Genomic DNA, 17,185 nt, shown 5'->3' on the forward strand with positions numbered 1-17,185 from the left:
TGGAATGTCTTAAAATGTGCTTTTAATTTGGCAGAGATCCCAGATGATCTAGATCTTATAATGAGAGCCTGGGTCAAGAAATTCGGAAGAGAAGAGAGATGACTAGTTATGATAGGGATATCTGCTATTTGTTGGACAATCTGGAATTTGAGAAATAGTGTTGTCTTTGAGAATAACAGGGTTAATGATCCTTGTGTATCTGTGAATTTGTTTCTCAAAAAGAAATACATGATTGGAATATTTTGCAGAAAACCCACGCAAGAAGTGAGATGATGGCGGCAGGGGTGAGACAGGTCGGCGAAGTAGCTGAAGAAGTGTTCAGAGCAGCACACGGGTGGCGTCTGAGAGCAGGAAGGATCACGGCAGGGTGATTATCTTCCGCTTTCGGATCACCTTCCAGTGCTGCGACCCTACGGGTACTTTCAAGCTTCATCAACCTCGCATGTGTTTTTCTTCCTCCGTCTTTTGATCTAAATAAAAATGATGTATGATACCTGTTAAATGGCAGTTGTATGCCTGGATTTCTTCTGTATGGGTCAAAACTATTTTATGTTTTTGGTACTGGGACCTGCTTTTGAGCCCAGGTCTTAGATCTCAGGCTACTGTTTTGGCCTCTCAGGGCATGACCAATGGAGGCGGAAAAAAGACAGGTGCTCCATCAAACACATAGGCATGGGAGGATTGAGGCTATTGCTCACATGCGTTCAGTCCAATGGTGGCTATGGTGGTGCTGCCTCACACCCGTCATCCTTTGGTCCCCATGTGTTCATCTTTTTCATTCATTCCTCCTCTTCTTTTCCTCTCCCTCCCTACTTTTTCCTTCTTTATCTGTTGAAGAACTCGTCTCCTCTGCAAGCTTCACCTGGCACATGCAAGTAGCGGTCCTGCTGTCACAGTGGCATCCGAGCCTAGTTGGCTTATGAAGAATCACCTTTGGGGCTACCCATTGGCCATGCCCTCAACAGTTAGTTTCCCAACAACTAGACCACATATCACATGGGAAACTTATTTTCTTTTATTTTTTTGACATTTTCATCATTTTCTTTTATTTTTTTTAAAACTAAAAAGACGATCCGGGGGGTAGAGTTTAAAAATGGGACCTTTAGTACCGATTCGTGCCATGAACCGGTACTAATGCCTCAAACCCCATTAGTACCGGTTGGTGGCACGAACGGGAGTAAAGGTCTAACCCTTTAGTCCCGGTTGGTGCCACGAACCGGGACTAATGGGCATCGCACCCTTTAGTCCCGGTTCGTGGCACCAACCGGGACTAAAAGGTCCAGACGAACCGGGACAAATGGGCCACGTGGCCCCTGGGCGCACGAACCGGGACTAATGCCCCCATTAGTCCCGGTTCTAGACTGAACCGGGACTAATGGGCTAACCCGGGGTGGACCAAAGTCCTCTTTTCTACTAGTGCGCCTTTGGGGCTACCCATTGGCCATGCCCTCAACAGTTAGTTTCCGAGGTGCTTGCAGTAGTTTTTTGTTCCTTTTCTAGTAAGACTTGGTGATTTCTATTAATGGAAATCGGAGAGTGAAGCTCTCTTTTATCCAAAAATAATAATATGAAAAGACAGGTCGCCCAGCTCTCTATGACAGACACCACTAAAAAAAACTCTCTCTGGCAGACCCTCAAAAATCTCTCTGTGACAGCAGTGAAGCTACTCAGCACCAGCGAATCATCAAACATATATAAACTGCCTTTGCGCTACAAATAAGAGAGGCAGGGAACCAACTTGCATTCTGAATTAACTGAATATACATCCTGCCACTTGGTAGCTTTGGCGTGTTCTAATTGGTGCAAACTGAGTTGACCGATGTAGATGATTGTACGTATATTGTTGCTTCATTCATATCACTAGATAAGATAGGAGTATTATACGTAGAAAGCAACGGCCCAACCCTTTCTAGGTAAGGTTATTATTACGTCGCCTCGTCCAGCTTTCCCTCTCCTCTTCCTCTAGCCGCATCTCCAGTGAAGCCACAGCTCTCCACTCTCGGTCTGACCCGCGTCTCGATCGGCGCTGCGCAGAAAGAATGGCGACCAAGGTGGTGGACCTCCGCTCCGACACGGTGACCAAGCCCTCGGAGGCCATGCGCGCCGCCATGGCCGCGGCGGACGTGGAGGACGACATCCTGGGCTCGGACCCGACCGCGCGCCGCTTCGAGGCGGAGATGGCCCGGATCATGGGCAAGGAGGCCGCGCTGTTCGTGCCGTCGGGCACCATGGCCAACCTCATATCCGTCCTCGCGCACTGCGACACGAGGGGCAGCGAGGCCATCCTCGGCGACAACTCACACATCCACGTCTACGAGCACGGCGGCATCTCCACCCTCGGCGGCGTCCACCCCAGGATCGTCGCCAACAACGCCGACGGCACCATGGACATCGACAAGATCGTTGCCGCCATCAGGAGTCCGGATGGGTCACTGTACTATCCCACCACCAGGCTCATCTGCTTGGAGAACACACAGGGAAAGTGAGTTGCTCTGTCCCATGCTCATTCACAAGGCTAGTGCCGCAGTGTGGTAGAGTAATAACTAGTATCGACCCTCATCTTTCCATTTTCGTCGTAAGTGTTCAATAATACGTACTTTGAATAAATGTTTAATAAAATGGCTGTGTACATCTCTGAATTCGAGGCCAGGGCTATCCCCTTTTTGAAAAGAAAAAATGAGTAATAAGTAGTACTCCTACTAGCTAACTGTGCTACTCCCTCCGTCCTTTGAAGAGTGTACTTCCAACTTTGTTGGAAAGTCAAAGATTTTTATGTTTGACCGTATTTATACAACAATACATCATCATTTATGCCATCAAATTAGTCTCATTAGATTCATGATAAAAAATATTTTCATCATATACCTATTTGGTTTCACAAACATTGATATATTTTTGAATAAATTTGGTCAAACTTTGTGATAGTTTGACTCTCCAATAAATTTGGAAGTACACTCTTTAAAGGACGGAGGGAGTATGTTACATGATTTGATAGTATTTTTGTTGTTGTTGTTGCTGCTGCAGTTGCGGCGGGAAGTGTCTTTCTGTAGAATACACCGATAAGGTTGGTGAAGTTGCTAAAACCCACGGCTTGAAGCTTCATATCGACGGAGCTCGTATTTTCAATGCCTCCGCAGTAAGTACTATGTACTACTCCCTCCGTTCGGAATTACTTGTCGCGAAAATGGATGTATCTAGATGTATTTTAGTTCTAGATACATCCATTTCCGAGACAAGTAATTCCGAACGGAGGGAGTATATATAAGATCAATTAACCAGATGGTCTAAGTACCAAGCACAGTATGCATGTCGATCTTCTGCTGCGATTTTAGATCATCACTGCTATCTTAATCTGTCAGGCGCTTGGGGTTCCTGTTGATAGACTTGTGAGAGCTGCTGATTCGGTTTCGGTACGTATCGATTTGCTTGGCACTTCTATAATGGCAGATTGTATACAATGGGCCACGCTGGTATAGGATGTGTGACTGTATTTCTTTGTTAAACGTGGAAGTGCAGGTAGGCCTAGCGAAAGGGATAGGTGCTCCTGTTGGATCAGTTATTGTTGGTTCCAAGGCCTTCATACACAAGGTGATGATGGATATTACTGTATTTCTGCTAGTAAGTTTGAGCTGCTTGCGCAAGAGAACATGTAACGAAAATCTGGCAAATAATATTTTCAGGCTACAATTCTTAGGAAGACACTAGGTGGTGGGATAAGGCAGGTAGGAATTCTTTGTGCTGCTGCCGAAGTTGCAGTCCGCGACACCGTCGGCAAGCTTGCGGACGATCATAGGAAGGCTAAAGTCTTAGCAGGTTTCATATTAATTAATCTTTTCTATCCCATTTATATAGGTATTCCATCGTGTGTGCGTTACAGCCCTGAATATGTTTTCTTGTCCAATTGTTCAGACGGGCTGAAGAAAATCGAACACTTTACAGTTGATTTAGCTTCAGTGGAGACCAATTTGGTTAGTACTCTTGCTAGTCCATCAATCAGAGAGTTTGGTTGATGTTTCCTGACTGATTAAATTTCATGCATCCACATTCCACTGTATTCCCTAGGTGTTCTTTGATATGGCGGATGCACGCATATCACCTGCCAAACTGTGTCAAGTCCTGGAACAGCGCAATGTGCTTGCAACGCCAATAGGCTCCAAGAGGTTCAGTTCAGTTGACTCAACTGCTTTTTTTTTAGTACTGGTACAAAGCTCAACTGCTTGGCATAAGCACATTTATGCCTGTGTTGATCTCTAACTACAGCTTTTTCTTTCAGTGCCTGTGTATATTTATGCTTCGTATATAACTTCATTTTGAACTCCCCCAATCTACAGCGTCAGACTTGCGGTACACTACCAAATTTCAGATGGTGACGTCCAGTATACTTTGACATGCATCGAGGTACGAAAATCTTAGATTCTTGTGTGAGACCTTGTATCAACGACGCTCTGGGTTGGGTGTGGATAGCACTGATACGTCGCTCTGTTTTCAGGAAGCCGTGAAGGAAATACTGACTGGCGATGCGAAATTGGAGCATCTGACGAACAGCGCTGCCACGAATTCAGAAGGGCGCTAGTAGCTAGCTTAGCTAGGCCACTTCCCTTTGCCGCCCACCTTACGTATCCATCGGTGCTGCTGTATCCAGCTTGTTTGTGATCGTGGCCGGCATTGGCAGTGGTAACAACTTCCAAGAATATCTATTGCCTTTTTATGCATGCGATGTGCGTGTGATTATGTTGCGGAGCTTGCGACTAGGGATAGTAACGATGTATATTGGATAATTGCTTGCACCATTCATTATGCCTGTTGCCAATCTTTATCGTTTCTGCCAGTATTGTTTATTTTTGAAACAAAGGCAAAAGTTTTGCCTCATCCAATAATTACAAAGCCGCTACTCTCCGGTCATGATTTTTTTTCTTTCTTTTTTTGATAAAAGATGGGTAGGCCCTTCCGATTTCCATTACTAGAAACCAAGCATCCAACATGTCGAAGTCAGTGACTCAAAAGAAACAGCACACCTCTCCCCGTGCCCTCTAGACACCAGAAGAGGCTGCCAAAGCAAGATATCAGACTCCAGACCAAACAGAGCCACAATTTAATTGCGCCAGACGGGTCTTGAACTCAAGACCTCTTAGCTTCGATACCATGTAGAAGTGCATGTTCTAGCCAATGCAACCAAAAGACCGATCTGATTGAAGAGACTAGGCAGCACATTATACGTCAACAATAATGTTATGATTAAAGCAGAGGTTAAAAAGTCTAGGGTAAGCCTCTTTAATAGGTTTGTCATCTACCAATATATCTTCCCAAAATCTGGTGTCTTTTCCATTCCCCAGTTTTTTCTTAGCATATCTATAAAAAAGGTCTTTCACACTCATCAGACTGGACCAAAACTAGGAATCACTAGGGTTTTTTTTTAATTCTAGATGTGCATTCATCAAGAATGTATTTTCTAAACAACACATTTTGCCATAACCCTTCTTCCATTTCTATTTTCCAAAGCCATGTAGTTAAAAGAGCAGTGTTCATGATTTCTAGGTTTAAAATCCCCAAAACCCCTACCTCTCTAGGCAAACAGCAAGTCTGCCAATTCACCCAGTGGTATTTCCTCTCATGTTCATCTTCTTGCCACACCAATCTAGCCCTAAATTTACCCAAATGTTTTAGATTATTTCTCGTCATGATTTTACCCAAATGTTTCGCTCCAGCAACTTTCCAAAGCTTTGCTTGGCTCTTGATCATGTCAAAAATGATGAAGGGTGGGGTAGATTTCTGCAGGAAGACCCTCGCTTCCTTTTGTTTCAAATGGTCCAAGAGACGAGCATGGTGATTGATGCCATTGCTTTTCGGTGTGGCATGTGGAGATCCGACATCGCAATCCACCACTCCTTGACTGTTCGCTCGGCGACCCACGTGCGAGTGTGTAGTATCATGTATAGTTGAACCCAATCCTTTGCCACCCCCAAACTCTCAAGGTGTAGCGGAACTTGTAGAGGAGATGTGCCATTGTTTCGTTTCCACATTTACAAAGGGTTTGTGTGGGACTTGGTCTGTATGTTGTGACTCCATTTTCATAATGAAAATGGGGGTCATGTGGCCCCGCTGATCGAAAAAAAAATGGAACAACCCGTAATGCAGCCATCCACACTTGGTCAAACTGTCGAAGGTCCAAATCCTATCTTGAATAGCAAGCTAACCAAAGAACATGACCTTCAAGGGTGCCCAAGGCAAAAGTGGTGAAGCGACCCATCAGAATTTTAAGTTGCAAAATGTGCAATATTAAGGCATGTCAACCAAGAGTCTCGATCGTAAAGATATTACAATGCCGAGTAGTCGCAATATGAAATACAGTACTTTTCATGAACTTGGTTAAAGTTTAAGTTTAATGTGATTAAATCATATACTACGTTCTATAACTTGCCAAGGAGAAAATACGATTTTAGGCGTGTCATAACGGTGCGTGGTGTCAATTCGCCCCGACAAAAAATAAGTGCCATGGTTTGAGTTGTTTTTTTTTTTGAGGGATTTTTTTTTTTTTGAGGGATGTGGTTGCCATGGTTTGAGTTGAAACGGAGGGAGTACTCGATATGGAGTAGTATCAATTTGCTCGCACCACCCAACCATGTGGAACCACGTCATGTTTTAACACTCCAGTTAACGTGCACACGACGTGGTGCAGACCGTCTACCCTTCCTACCTGACCAAGCCAGCGGCACACGGGAACACGCACGAGGAGCACATATTTTACAGCGTACGTCGACGCCGTGCTGCCAGTGCCAAGTCGCACACCAGCTCGGCCACCAGCGCGTCCATCATCAACCCCTCCAACGCCGCGCAGACCTCCCGCTCCTCCTCGCCGGCGCGCACCCACCGCCGACCCCGGTCCATGTCCGCCAGCGCCGCCTCCCCGGCGTACAACACGTCCTCCGCGCCCCACCGCGTCCTGGCGCCCTGCACCCAATCCCGTGCCGCACGCACCAGCGCCGACTCGTGGTCCGACGGCCTCGACGCGCCGATCACCGGCCCTGCCTCCGACGCACGGCGCCGGTCGAGTCCCTCCTCGAAGAAGTCAAGGAGCAGCCGTTCCGTGGCACCCGAAGTAACTGCCGTGCCGTCGTCGTCGTCGTCTTTGAGGAGTCGCGCGAGGAGGCGCCGGGGCACGTCAGGTCCGCGCTCTGCTTCACGATCGGCGCCGCTCCAGCACCGTGGTGACCACGTCGCCGCCACGCCGTGGTCGGCGCTGGTGCTGCTGGAGTTGCTCGTCTGGGTGTGCGTGTCGTCAGATTCCGCAGACTGGCGATCAGATTCGGTGCCGAACTGCGCCTCGAGATCCACGGGGCCCACCGCATGCGCCAGGCCGTCGAGCCGTCGGATCTTGTGCAGCAGCAGCAGCTCCTGCGCCTGCGCCTTGTTCGACCCTGCAGTCAGTCCCATGCATCGACGAGGTTAATTAAATCAACGGCTGTGAATTGTTAATAACACTAGATGGATCCATGAAACGGCTCTTGATGGTTGACCTAGTGCTGCTCATACTACGGCTCTCCAGGTTGCGAAAAACTTATTTACTCCACACGATGCGTTGAGTACGTATACTTGATCGATCGACTGGACAAGCGTCACGATCACATGCGGCGGCCTAGATTCCGCTGCTCGTCGTAGCACGCATGGCAATATAATGCGCGGCAAAGGTCAATTCATGGGGATTCATGGGAGGTCTCTAGCCAGCCAAGGAGACCGGGCGGCACGCCAAACGGGGAGAGCTCTCTCCGTTCCCGTTTCACAACGCGGCTGCCTGTGGTCCGGTCCAATGGGGACTACTCAACGGTTTCGATGGAGCTCTGAACCGTGGGCCGATCTGGAGGTTGAAGAGTCAGCTGAGGCGGCTTTAATGCCCGTGGTGTCGTGTCCGAGCAAGGGGCGTCCAGAGCACGGGGCAAATTTGACAAATTTGACCTATAGACGAAATCAAATTATAGAATGAACTATCTGTGAAACTATTTCACGCGGCTGATCTTTTTGTGTGACGCCCGACACGAAGGCGTCACACTACACTGTGCAACGCCTCAGAGATAGGCGCTACACGGCCAGCGTCGCACCCGTGTGTTCAGAAAATTACTAAATCAGTGTGCAGCGCCTGAGAGCTAGGCGCCACGGGTCAACCGCGTGAAATAGTTTCGTGGACAGTTCATTCTGTGATTTGATTTCGTCTATAGGTCAAATTTGTCAAATTTGCCAGAGCACGGTGCCGACTCGGGCGTGGCACGCTAACCAACATTGAGCTAGCACGTACGGCACCGATGAATTAATCTGGGAGAAGAGAAGGCTTACGTAGCGTACGTTGGGGATCATCGGGGAGGCAGTGCTGGAAGGGGGTAGCAGGCGAGCAGGTGCCGGGGTCGCTCGTTTCGTCGCCGTCGTCGTCGTGGTGGTGGTGGAGGAAGGGGAAGTCCATGACGGAGACGGGGCTCAGCTGCTGCTTCTCCTCCTCCGTCGACCCGACGGCATCGCCGCCATGTGTTAGCTGCTCCTGCAATACACGCACACACTGGGTTAATTTACCGTCTCAGTCATTTTAACCGATTGAAATGACCGCACAGAAAGGGTACGCCAAACCGAAAGGGCCACAGTGTCGACCGAGAACCAACCCAATCCAACCCGTGGTTCCTTCTCCTCGATCTACAATTCTACATACAGTATTTCCAACGAACGACGTACGTGCTCCACACCACAGAGTTGGTACCAAAAGAGCAGCGTCGCGTTGCAAATGTCAGATACATGGATGTAGATACACTCTTCTTTTTTGTTGCTGACAACCTTGGTGGATCATTCATTCCGGTGGTCACCGCGGTGGTGGCTGTGGCCTGTGGAGGAGAGACCGTGTCGTGGCGTTTTCGGGGCAGCTGGCTAGCAGACCTACGTGCTCGTGCGTGACGCGTCGGTGCCACCGTGGGCGATACCTGAGCAAGACGGTACTACTAGTAGTACTACGGAAAAGTACACTTGATCTGCCAAAATTTATGACTTCCACGAGCGGTGAAGTGGATGGCTTTGCTCTCTCACCACCCCAAAGAAACCCGAGCGATTAATTAGCCTTGCTAGCTGCCGTCTTGAATCAGCAATGGCAGAAGCTGGCTGGTGTTAATTCGTGAGTGAGCCCACTCGAGCTCACTTGAACCGATGTCGCCGTGCAGACAGCCGGAGCACACAGGCACAGGCACAGAGCTAGCACTGCACCGCTCCCTATTCACTCACTCAACTCATAACGTGCCCGTACTACATCACTTGATGAGTGGGAGAAATAACTTGTCTACTCTCCTAGTAGAATTAAAGAGCTTTTGCTGTCTATCTAGACTGAAGCACCCAGCTGTCTGCCACGGTAAAAAAGCCACCCTCATTTCTGAGGCGAGGCACGTCGCAAAGCACCTTTCCGGAGGGGAGTATACTACTGTTGTGGCCCCGAACTCTCTTCTGCTTAATTAATCGATGAGACAAAATTTTTGCCTCCGTTTCAAAAAAAAAATACTGTTGTGGCCCCGTATGTCAGCGAGTTCGAAGCTGTTAACGCCGTCAGCAGAGTGTCGGTCCGTGGCTGATGACTCGAGTTGACAGCGGCGCACGCGCGGGGCGCAGGGGTACGGGCACAATCTTACTTCACTAGTCGTCTCCATCACATCGAAATCAAGAGAGAATATTTTGGGCTCACCAATAACCCACAGAGAGCCCATCCCGTCCCTATACTTGAGTTCCCCTACGACCTCTACCTCTACTCGTGGCAGCTGCCCATGCACTGTTTTTTCCCAGCGTCGCAGAAAATCGTTTGGAAAAAATCAAAAGTGGTCAAATTTCGTACCGTCCGTAACACTAAACAACACAGGATCGATATAGAAATTTTGGTTTTATCTCCCTAGTGATCTGGATGTTTACGAATTTGTTTTTTTTTCGAATTTTTGATGATGTGCCCATCCAAGCCATGCATGTATGCAGTGGCGTCGCTCATGCATCCACAGCGATCGATCACCAAACTCGACTGTATTTACGACGCGCCAACCAACCAAACAAATCGCGAAAGATTGAGCGGCATTCAACGCGCGGGCACCACCAAAGCCACCCATGGCGAGCGAGCGGCAACTAGTCAAACACGCAGGCAGAGCAATGGACTATTGGACTGTACTGGGCCGGAGGACTCACCTTGTGCTTGGCACCGGCGGCGGCGGGGCCGTCGTCCGCGTCGACGCTGCCCGAGCTGGACGACGGCGACGGCGACGGCGACGGCTTCGAGGCGGGCTTCTCCTCCGCCGCGTCGACGGGCGGCGGGCCAGGCGCCTCGGCGTCCGACTCGGCGTACTCGGACGCGCAGCAGCTGCTGACGACGGGCGACGGGAGGCCGAGGGAGTCCCGCTCGCTGCCGTCGTCGCCGGGGTGTCGCCTCCAGAAGACGAGCCGCCGCGAGAGGGTCCTGGAGAGGCGCGAGATGGCGGCCAGCGACCGGGGGCTCCTCGGGAAGAGGAGGGAGGAGAGCGTCCGCGACGGGCTCCGCCGCAGGTCGGCCTCGATGAGCAGCCGCACGGGCGCCGTCTCCGCCTTAATCTTGGCCTGCACGCCGTCGTCGCAGGAGGGGACGGGGCAGGGGAGCAGGCGGCGCGGGTAGGAGCGGAAGCCGTCGCTGCAGCTGGACTCGCACGCCATCTCCAGGAAGTCCCGCAGCGTCAGCGGCGCCGCCGCCCCCATCGGTGCCGACTGCCGAGTGCTCTGCGTGCGCGCCTGCTACGGTCGAGCTTCGTGCCGGCGAGCTGCGGCGCGCGTCGGTGGGAAATGCATGCGCGGGCTCGGCTTGTGCCGGGCCGGCGAGGTTTTGGGTAGTTGAGAGCTAGCCTGAGATGGAGGAGGGACGAGCGAGGTGGCTGCCGGTGTGGCAGCTGTGGGGTGGCTCGGCTTAAGTAGAAGAAGCAGTTGGATGGATGCAGGGAGTGGGCCGGCGTTTAAACGAAGCCCGCTGGGTGGGTGTTCCCGCTGGATCTTTTTCCCGTGGTCACCGGCCGGTCAGTCAGCAGTCAGCACCACCTGCGACTGCGCGATTATATATCAACCAGCAACTTAATTAAGCTCACGAGTATTAGTTGTGATCAACCGGAGTGGATACGAAGACACGCTTTTGCCCTAGTATATAAATGTAGTATGACTAAGAAGACATGATAATATCGTATCTATAGAAGATGTGAACGCGCGTCATGTGGTGCAAAATATGCAGAGTAATTGGATCCAGTCCGGTCGAGCGAGGCACTAAGGGTGTGTTCTTTTTTTCTATATACTCCTTCCGTCTGGGAAATACTTGTCGAACACAAGGATAAAAACTGATGTACCTAAGGACTAAAATACATCTAGATACATCAATTTCTCTGACAAGTATTTTCGGATGAAAAGATTATACATTTCAGGCAATAGATTTTTTAAGCCTTTGTTCAATGTCGATGATCGGACGTTGCGATCCATGGAAAATTTTACATTTTTATTAGGTTCTAAGAGTGAACAAACACATTTTTCTGCATTACATGACAAAAATACACAGATGTACATGGTTTCACATGAGCCCACGTGAATAGTATATTCGAAAAAAATACTAAAAAAGGAAATCTGAAAATTTGGGATATCAAACCTGATCGACCATTCTACTCGCGTATGAAATTTCGCAAAGGAGTGACACCTCAGTATTCCGTAGTGAAGAAAAATACAATCTAGCCTTACTAGTCCTTCAAACAGTGTTCTCAAATATAGCACATATTTTGTCATTTTTGCCTAGAATGCCATGGGTGTCATTTCTTTGTGAAAGTTTATACGCGAGTAGAATGGCCGACCATGTATGCTACAAAAAAATCAGTTTTTTTTATTTTTGTAGTACTTTTTTGATACTATTCATAATAGTAGACGTATTTTAGAGTGTATATCCACTCATTTTGCTCCTTGTGTAGTCTGTATTATAATCTCTAAAAAGGCTTAGATTTAGGAACAGAGGGAGTATATATTACTCCACTATGGAGTAGATTTTACCTGGATCAGTTGTGAAAATAGAAAAAAAAATATTTTCTCTCGAAATAGACTTTCGTCCCGCTATATAGATATAACAACCCCCCGATGCAATTATGAGTCCAATGCTGGGGCAAACAACACAAGCACGCCCAAACAAAACAAAACAAAAGAAGGAAGAAACTAATGTCAACAATGTCAGATCAACGAAAACGATGATGACCCGCAACTGTTGTGCCCACCGGAGAATTTCCACCATGCTCCTAGCACTTCGAACCTCTGCATACCAAGAAACACCTTCAGGAAGGAGCGTGACGACAACGACGCTGCTGCTCGGATTGGTCCTAGGGTTTCCCCTGATACGCGGAGGGGCGTGGGGAAGGGGAATGCCTGACATTCTTCAGGAAAGAACGACGGCGCCCACGGGCGTCATCGCGCAGGTGCCGGCAAGCCAACAGGGATTTCTCCCATCCACCAAACACCTCCAACGCCGGACTACCAGTCACGCTACACCAAACTTGCCACCCACCAACATGCGCCACCACGGTCTTGCCATCATCACCGTCGCCTCAGCATGGTCAACAAAGCAAGACCAACGGAGCCGAGAGGGAACAACCGGGAACGAGAAGCGGCAGAGTCAGCAACCACGTGGGAGGGGACAACCTCCACCGCCATCGGTGGTCTTCGATCGGACGCAGCAATAGGAGCACACGAGGCCCTCTAGGCCCGGCCGAACCCGAAAGATGCTCAAGAAAAGCTCATGTTGCCGCGTTGCAGTAGGCGCGCAACAGTCTCCGCAACCCCCTGCACAAGCCGCACCTCCGTCTGTCGGAGCTGTCGCAGGCAAGTTAGGGTGAGACCCGCCCAGACCCAGATGGGGCCCAAAACGGCCCAGATCTAGGACGAGAGGGCGCCACCACCATCCCGCAGCCAAGTGGGCGCGCTACCGCCTCCTGGCCACCCGGAGCAGCGCCACCCGAGGCAGCGTGCCACCGCCGGAACCGCCATGGACCGAGGGACACCGCCGCCAGCCGGGGTGCCGCGTGCGAGGAAGCACGAAGCCGCCACGCAGGGAGGGCCCGGTGAAGCACGCCGGCGGCGGCGAGAGAGGGTTAGGGGGACGGAGTGCTGGAGGAGGGGAGAGGAGCCCCCGGCCGCCTCGCTCGGGGAGACGACGCGAGGGGAGCAAGAGAACAATAAATAAATCTTTTCTATATAAAGACCAAGATGTGTTAGATTAATGTAGTCCCACAGATTCAGACAATGCAGCAGTTGGCCACCTCGGTCTGAACCAAAACGTTTGCTGACCCTTTTTATCTAGTATAAATCGTGTTTAGGTGAACAAAAACAGGCTGGGTCCCTATTACTAGAATACTCCTGTGCAATACAAAAATTGATCATTCATCAACGCATGCAACTTTGTCGAAATTCCTAATATATCTTCATCTACTTTAACAAGTCATAGGTCCAGACCACGCTATACAGTATTTTATCTTTTTAGAAAAGGAGAGTATGCCGGCCTCTGCGTCACTGTTTGTACCTCTCCGGCAAATTGCTTTTTAGAAAAGGGGAGTATGATTGTGTGCATCGACGATCAATGATAATTTTCCACCGTACTACTACTAGTCCTATATACCTATGCATGCCCACAAAGTCTGAGTCCCCATCTATGGATTGAATCACTCCCATCATTCTCTTTAATACTCCCTCCTTTTCGAAACATAGCGTGTCCTCGGGTTTCCGCGCTTCAACTTTGATCATAAATTTGACTAACGAGAGCGATTGCGGCGGGAGCAAAAATTATACCAGTGAATTTGTATTCAAAAAAAGTTTTCAATTATATAATATTTTTTCTCCCGCCGCAGTCAGCTCATTGGTTAAATTTATGGTCAAAGTTAAACCTCGGACAACGCGGGCACACTATAAATATAACAGAAGGAGTATTCCAGGTATATATGTGACCTTAACTAATTCGTTGACGATGATGAGCACATGCTACTGTACAGATCCCATGGCTAGGCGCCCATGCCGCTTGATGAATTAATGATGAGTACAATTAGTAGTACGTTTTTGGCAATCATTCGTGTTTGCTGTTTTCTTCCTCGTTCCTCTGTCCGAAAATACTTGTCATTAAAATAGATAAAAATAAATGTATCTAAAACTAATATACATCTAGATACATTCCCTTTAATTTATTTTGATGACAAGTATTTTTGGACAGAGGGAGTACGTACGTACGTGGTCACCCTTACCGACGACGACCCACGAAATATACTTGTCATTCGCCTCCCATGCATGCCACAATAGTCAAGCACACCACGTTGCAATGTACATCTTGGAAATTTGACAGCTCATTTGTACGTACGCGGTATAGTTTCTCTGGCTTTTAACTTTGGTGGTACGTACGGTTGCTGCAAGCACGCCAGCTTGTCCCCCTCCGTGAGTAAAATCGACCGGACGGAGGCGTTGCCACTGCAGTAAGTAAGTAGAGCGAGTGCCGAATTCTACTTGTGCTGCACGAGCCGAGCAATTGACCTGCTGATTAGCTTCGGCGGTGTTTCAGCCGCCGAGCTAGATCCGTCGCCGTGAGATTCGATTTCTTCCAGGGGTTCGAGACGTGTAAAATATATTGCAGTGTATACGACTGCACGTACGGATTGCACACCTGTATGGCAGGGGATTACACCGGTAGTCTCGTGATCATGGAGTACATAATAAATACTGCAAGTGAGTATGTAGGAGTACTTGTGTTGACACAAATATTATACCATACTGATGAATTGCAGTACTGGTGCGTGCATTGGAGCAGCATAGTGGAAGCTTCAAGCTGGCTCCAGCTGTGCCATTTAATCGTCGAGTCAGACACCCCTTCGCCTGCTTGATCATCCCTGTCAGATGTGGGAACGAATTGAGTAATCAAGCTTACTGTAGCTCCAAGGTCAACTCGTTGATCGGTTGATTATGCGTGCCTTGCCTGCAGACGTACCGTGCTGGCACTGTGGCATACATCGGCGTGGCGCGCTGGCTGGATCTACACTACACGCGGCGGCGGGCGTGGCGACACGAGAGATGAGATGGGGCAGAAAGAGGTGCAAACTGCTGCCTGCATCAGGCCCTGCCGGGTCCGGGTGCCCGTACGGCCACGCCGCGGGAGGCAGGGTGGTTAACTGCGCCGCCTTCATCTTGACGCCAGGGAGCGCGGCACGTTCGCTGGTTCGTACGTGATGGTGCGCGCGCGCATCACGCGCCCGTCGCGTGCCGATGCCAGCTGCTCCGTCGTACCGTACGTGATCTGACTCTCGGCCAGTGCCAGCTGCTCCGCCGAAGGTCCAACCTAGTGAAGTGAACAGAGCAAAGTATAGGTTTTTTTTTTGAGACACAGAGCAGAGTATAGGTACAGGTGTGGCGTGTCAATGGGCTCTAGTCCTGGCCATCTCAGGCCCGGCCCTGTCGGTCCACCCAGGCCCAGCCCTAAAATCCAGGGCCTAGGCCCGATGGGCTTGCCCATGGGCCGGGCTTGGGCCTGAGTTTTGAGCCCACCAGTAGGGCCTGGATGGGCTTGGGCTTGGCATATTGGCATTTTAAGGAAGAGGTCCGGCCCACGGCCCTAAGCCCTAAGGGCTTTTCAGGGCTTTTTACCAGATGGGCTGGGCTTGGACTTGAAAAGTAGGCCCAATGGTAGGGCCTGGGAGGGCCTGTGCCTCAGTTTTTTGCTGTGGGCTTTTTTAGGCCTGGCCCAAGCCCGGCCCGGCCTGGCCCATGGCCAGATATAATGGGCTCTGTCCTCTCGAACTAGCCGAGGGTCCAACGCACCTGCTGGTTTCTTCCTGCCAGTTTGATCACTGGCTCTTTAGGGAAACCAAAAGGTTTTGTTTACCGAGAGCGGCGTCGCAAAGGATTCTTTAAAAGAATCAAAGATAAATTTAGAAGTTCCGAAAAATTCTAGTTTTTTTTAATAAATACATATGCATGTTCTTCAACTATGTATAAAGTGTCGTTAATTAATTAAATTATTTGCAAGCTACACAACGACAATAACAAATATCTGGCCCAAAAAGAGAAAAAGCCGGCTATATTCTATGTATTTGTCTTTTTTGTGTACATCACATATGAAATTTTGTCAATGTTTTAAATAGCATAGCCTTTTCAGCAGGATGCCCCTAAATGGTCGTCTTCACAACGCTATAGCTGTTTTTGGAGGCCCGCCGCTATTTTTCATAGCCCGCTATTTAAAACATTGAATTTTGTACGTCAATATTACAAATATATACCTATGTGTATACTTTCTTTTAGATTTTTTGAGGTGTGGAAAAATTATTTTTTGCTGAAACATAATTAAAAGAGTTCCATAGAGCTCGGTCGTTGCTTGCACTTTTCGTTGTTTACCTGGCTTTCCAACTGTTATGTTTCCTGCGCTCCCTGTGCCTGTCGAAAACTTGTGATCATGGACATGTCGAAGAACCAGGTTTGTTGAGATGCTCGGAGCTGGCCATAGCTCGTGTGCACTACGTCTCGCTTACTGTGAGATGAAAGAAAGCATCGCCTCAAGCGGGGTATAGATTGGTTTTAGAACATTCTACGCGTTTTTTTGTTCCCTTCTTTTTTTTACTTCTAGTTTTTTTGTCTTTTCTCAAATACAAGTGGCTTTTTTGAAAATGCACGTTGAGCATTTTACATATATAAGTTGAACATTAATTAGATACATGTTGTGGATGTTTTAAGTAAAGTGTTGAACATTTATCTGAATAGATGTTGAAGACTTGTAAAATGCACATTAAACATTTTTTTAGTACACAATAAACATTTTGAAACACACATTTAAAATAATTTTAAAAATGTGCAAATATTTCATAAGTAATAGACTATTTTTCCTAAATGACACCAAGAATTTTTATATGTTATAGAGATTTTTCGAAATGTGTGCAAACGATTTTCTACATTTCCTGGATGTTATTAAAATATTAGTATGAAAAATATTTTTAGAATCATCAACAATTTTTTGAATGGTATGAACATTGTTTTTACAAATCACCCAAACGATTTTTTAGATTTACATAAATATTTTTCAAAAATGGCAGGAATATATTTATAAAGGTGTGAATTTTTTTAATGATATGGCCATTGAAAATCACACGAGCAAGGTTTACATTTCATGAACATTTTTTAA

General features: G+C 48.4%; 2 protein-coding genes across 4 annotated transcripts; one reads left to right on the forward strand and one right to left on the reverse strand.

Annotated features, from left to right (window-relative positions):
* Positions 1-1,934: 1,934 nt before the first annotated feature.
* LOC123089572 (probable low-specificity L-threonine aldolase 2) lies at positions 1,935-4,877 on the forward strand. 2 transcript variants are annotated; one of them, XM_044511217.1, is made up of 9 exons: positions 1,935-2,482; positions 3,025-3,136; positions 3,360-3,410; positions 3,517-3,588; positions 3,681-3,813; positions 3,910-3,968; positions 4,063-4,160; positions 4,274-4,398; positions 4,490-4,877. In XM_044511217.1, exons 1-8 carry the CDS (start codon positions 2,040-2,042, stop codon positions 4,368-4,370), a joined length of 1,065 nt encoding a protein of 354 aa, XP_044367152.1. In that variant the 5' UTR covers positions 1,935-2,039; the 3' UTR covers positions 4,371-4,398; positions 4,490-4,877. The 2 variants fall into 2 exon arrangements, with proteins under 2 accessions (XP_044367152.1, XP_044367151.1); XM_044511216.1 differs by having other exon boundaries at positions 4,332-4,398.
* Positions 4,878-6,502: 1,625 nt separating this feature from the next.
* On the reverse strand, positions 6,503-11,100 carry LOC123093818 (uncharacterized). Of its 2 annotated transcripts, none has more exons than XM_044515872.1 (3): positions 10,186-11,100; positions 8,326-8,524; positions 6,503-7,415 (listed from the first exon to the last, which is right to left on the reverse strand). In XM_044515872.1, the coding sequence occupies exons 1-3, from the start codon at positions 10,723-10,725 to the stop codon at positions 6,742-6,744; spliced, it is 1,413 nt and encodes a 470-aa protein (XP_044371807.1). In that variant the 5' UTR covers positions 10,726-11,100; the 3' UTR covers positions 6,503-6,741. The 2 variants fall into 2 exon arrangements, with proteins under 2 accessions (XP_044371807.1, XP_044371808.1); XM_044515873.1 differs by having other exon boundaries at positions 8,335-8,524; positions 10,186-11,097.
* Positions 11,101-17,185: the final 6,085 nt, after the last annotated feature.

The sequence above is a fragment of the Triticum aestivum genome, chromosome 4B (assembly GCF_018294505.1).
Source record: "Triticum aestivum cultivar Chinese Spring chromosome 4B, IWGSC CS RefSeq v2.1, whole genome shotgun sequence".
NCBI classification, from domain to species: Eukaryota; Viridiplantae; Streptophyta; class Magnoliopsida; order Poales; family Poaceae; genus Triticum; species Triticum aestivum.

Coding starts and splice junctions, on each gene's coding strand:
- LOC123093818 (XM_044515872.1), bottom strand. CDS start 10,725: ATGGGGGCGGCGGCGCCGCTGACGCTGCGGGACTTCCTGGAGATGGCG. Junction 8,525..10,185: donor CCGCCGGTGCCAAGCACAAG/GTGAGTCCTCCG, acceptor CGTGTATTGCAG/GAGCAGCTAACACATGGCGG. Junction 7,416..8,325: donor TGATCCCCAACGTACGCTAC/GTAAGCCTTCTC, acceptor GACTGACTGCAG/GGTCGAACAAGGCGCAGGCG.
- LOC123089572 (XM_044511216.1), top strand. CDS start 2,040: ATGGCGACCAAGGTGGTGGACCTCCGCTCCGACACGGTGACCAAGCCC. Junction 3,969..4,062: donor CTTCAGTGGAGACCAATTTG/GTTAGTACTCTT, acceptor TGTATTCCCTAG/GTGTTCTTTGATATGGCGGA. Junction 4,161..4,331: donor ACGCCAATAGGCTCCAAGAG/GTTCAGTTCAGT, acceptor CCCAATCTACAG/CGTCAGACTTGCGGTACACT.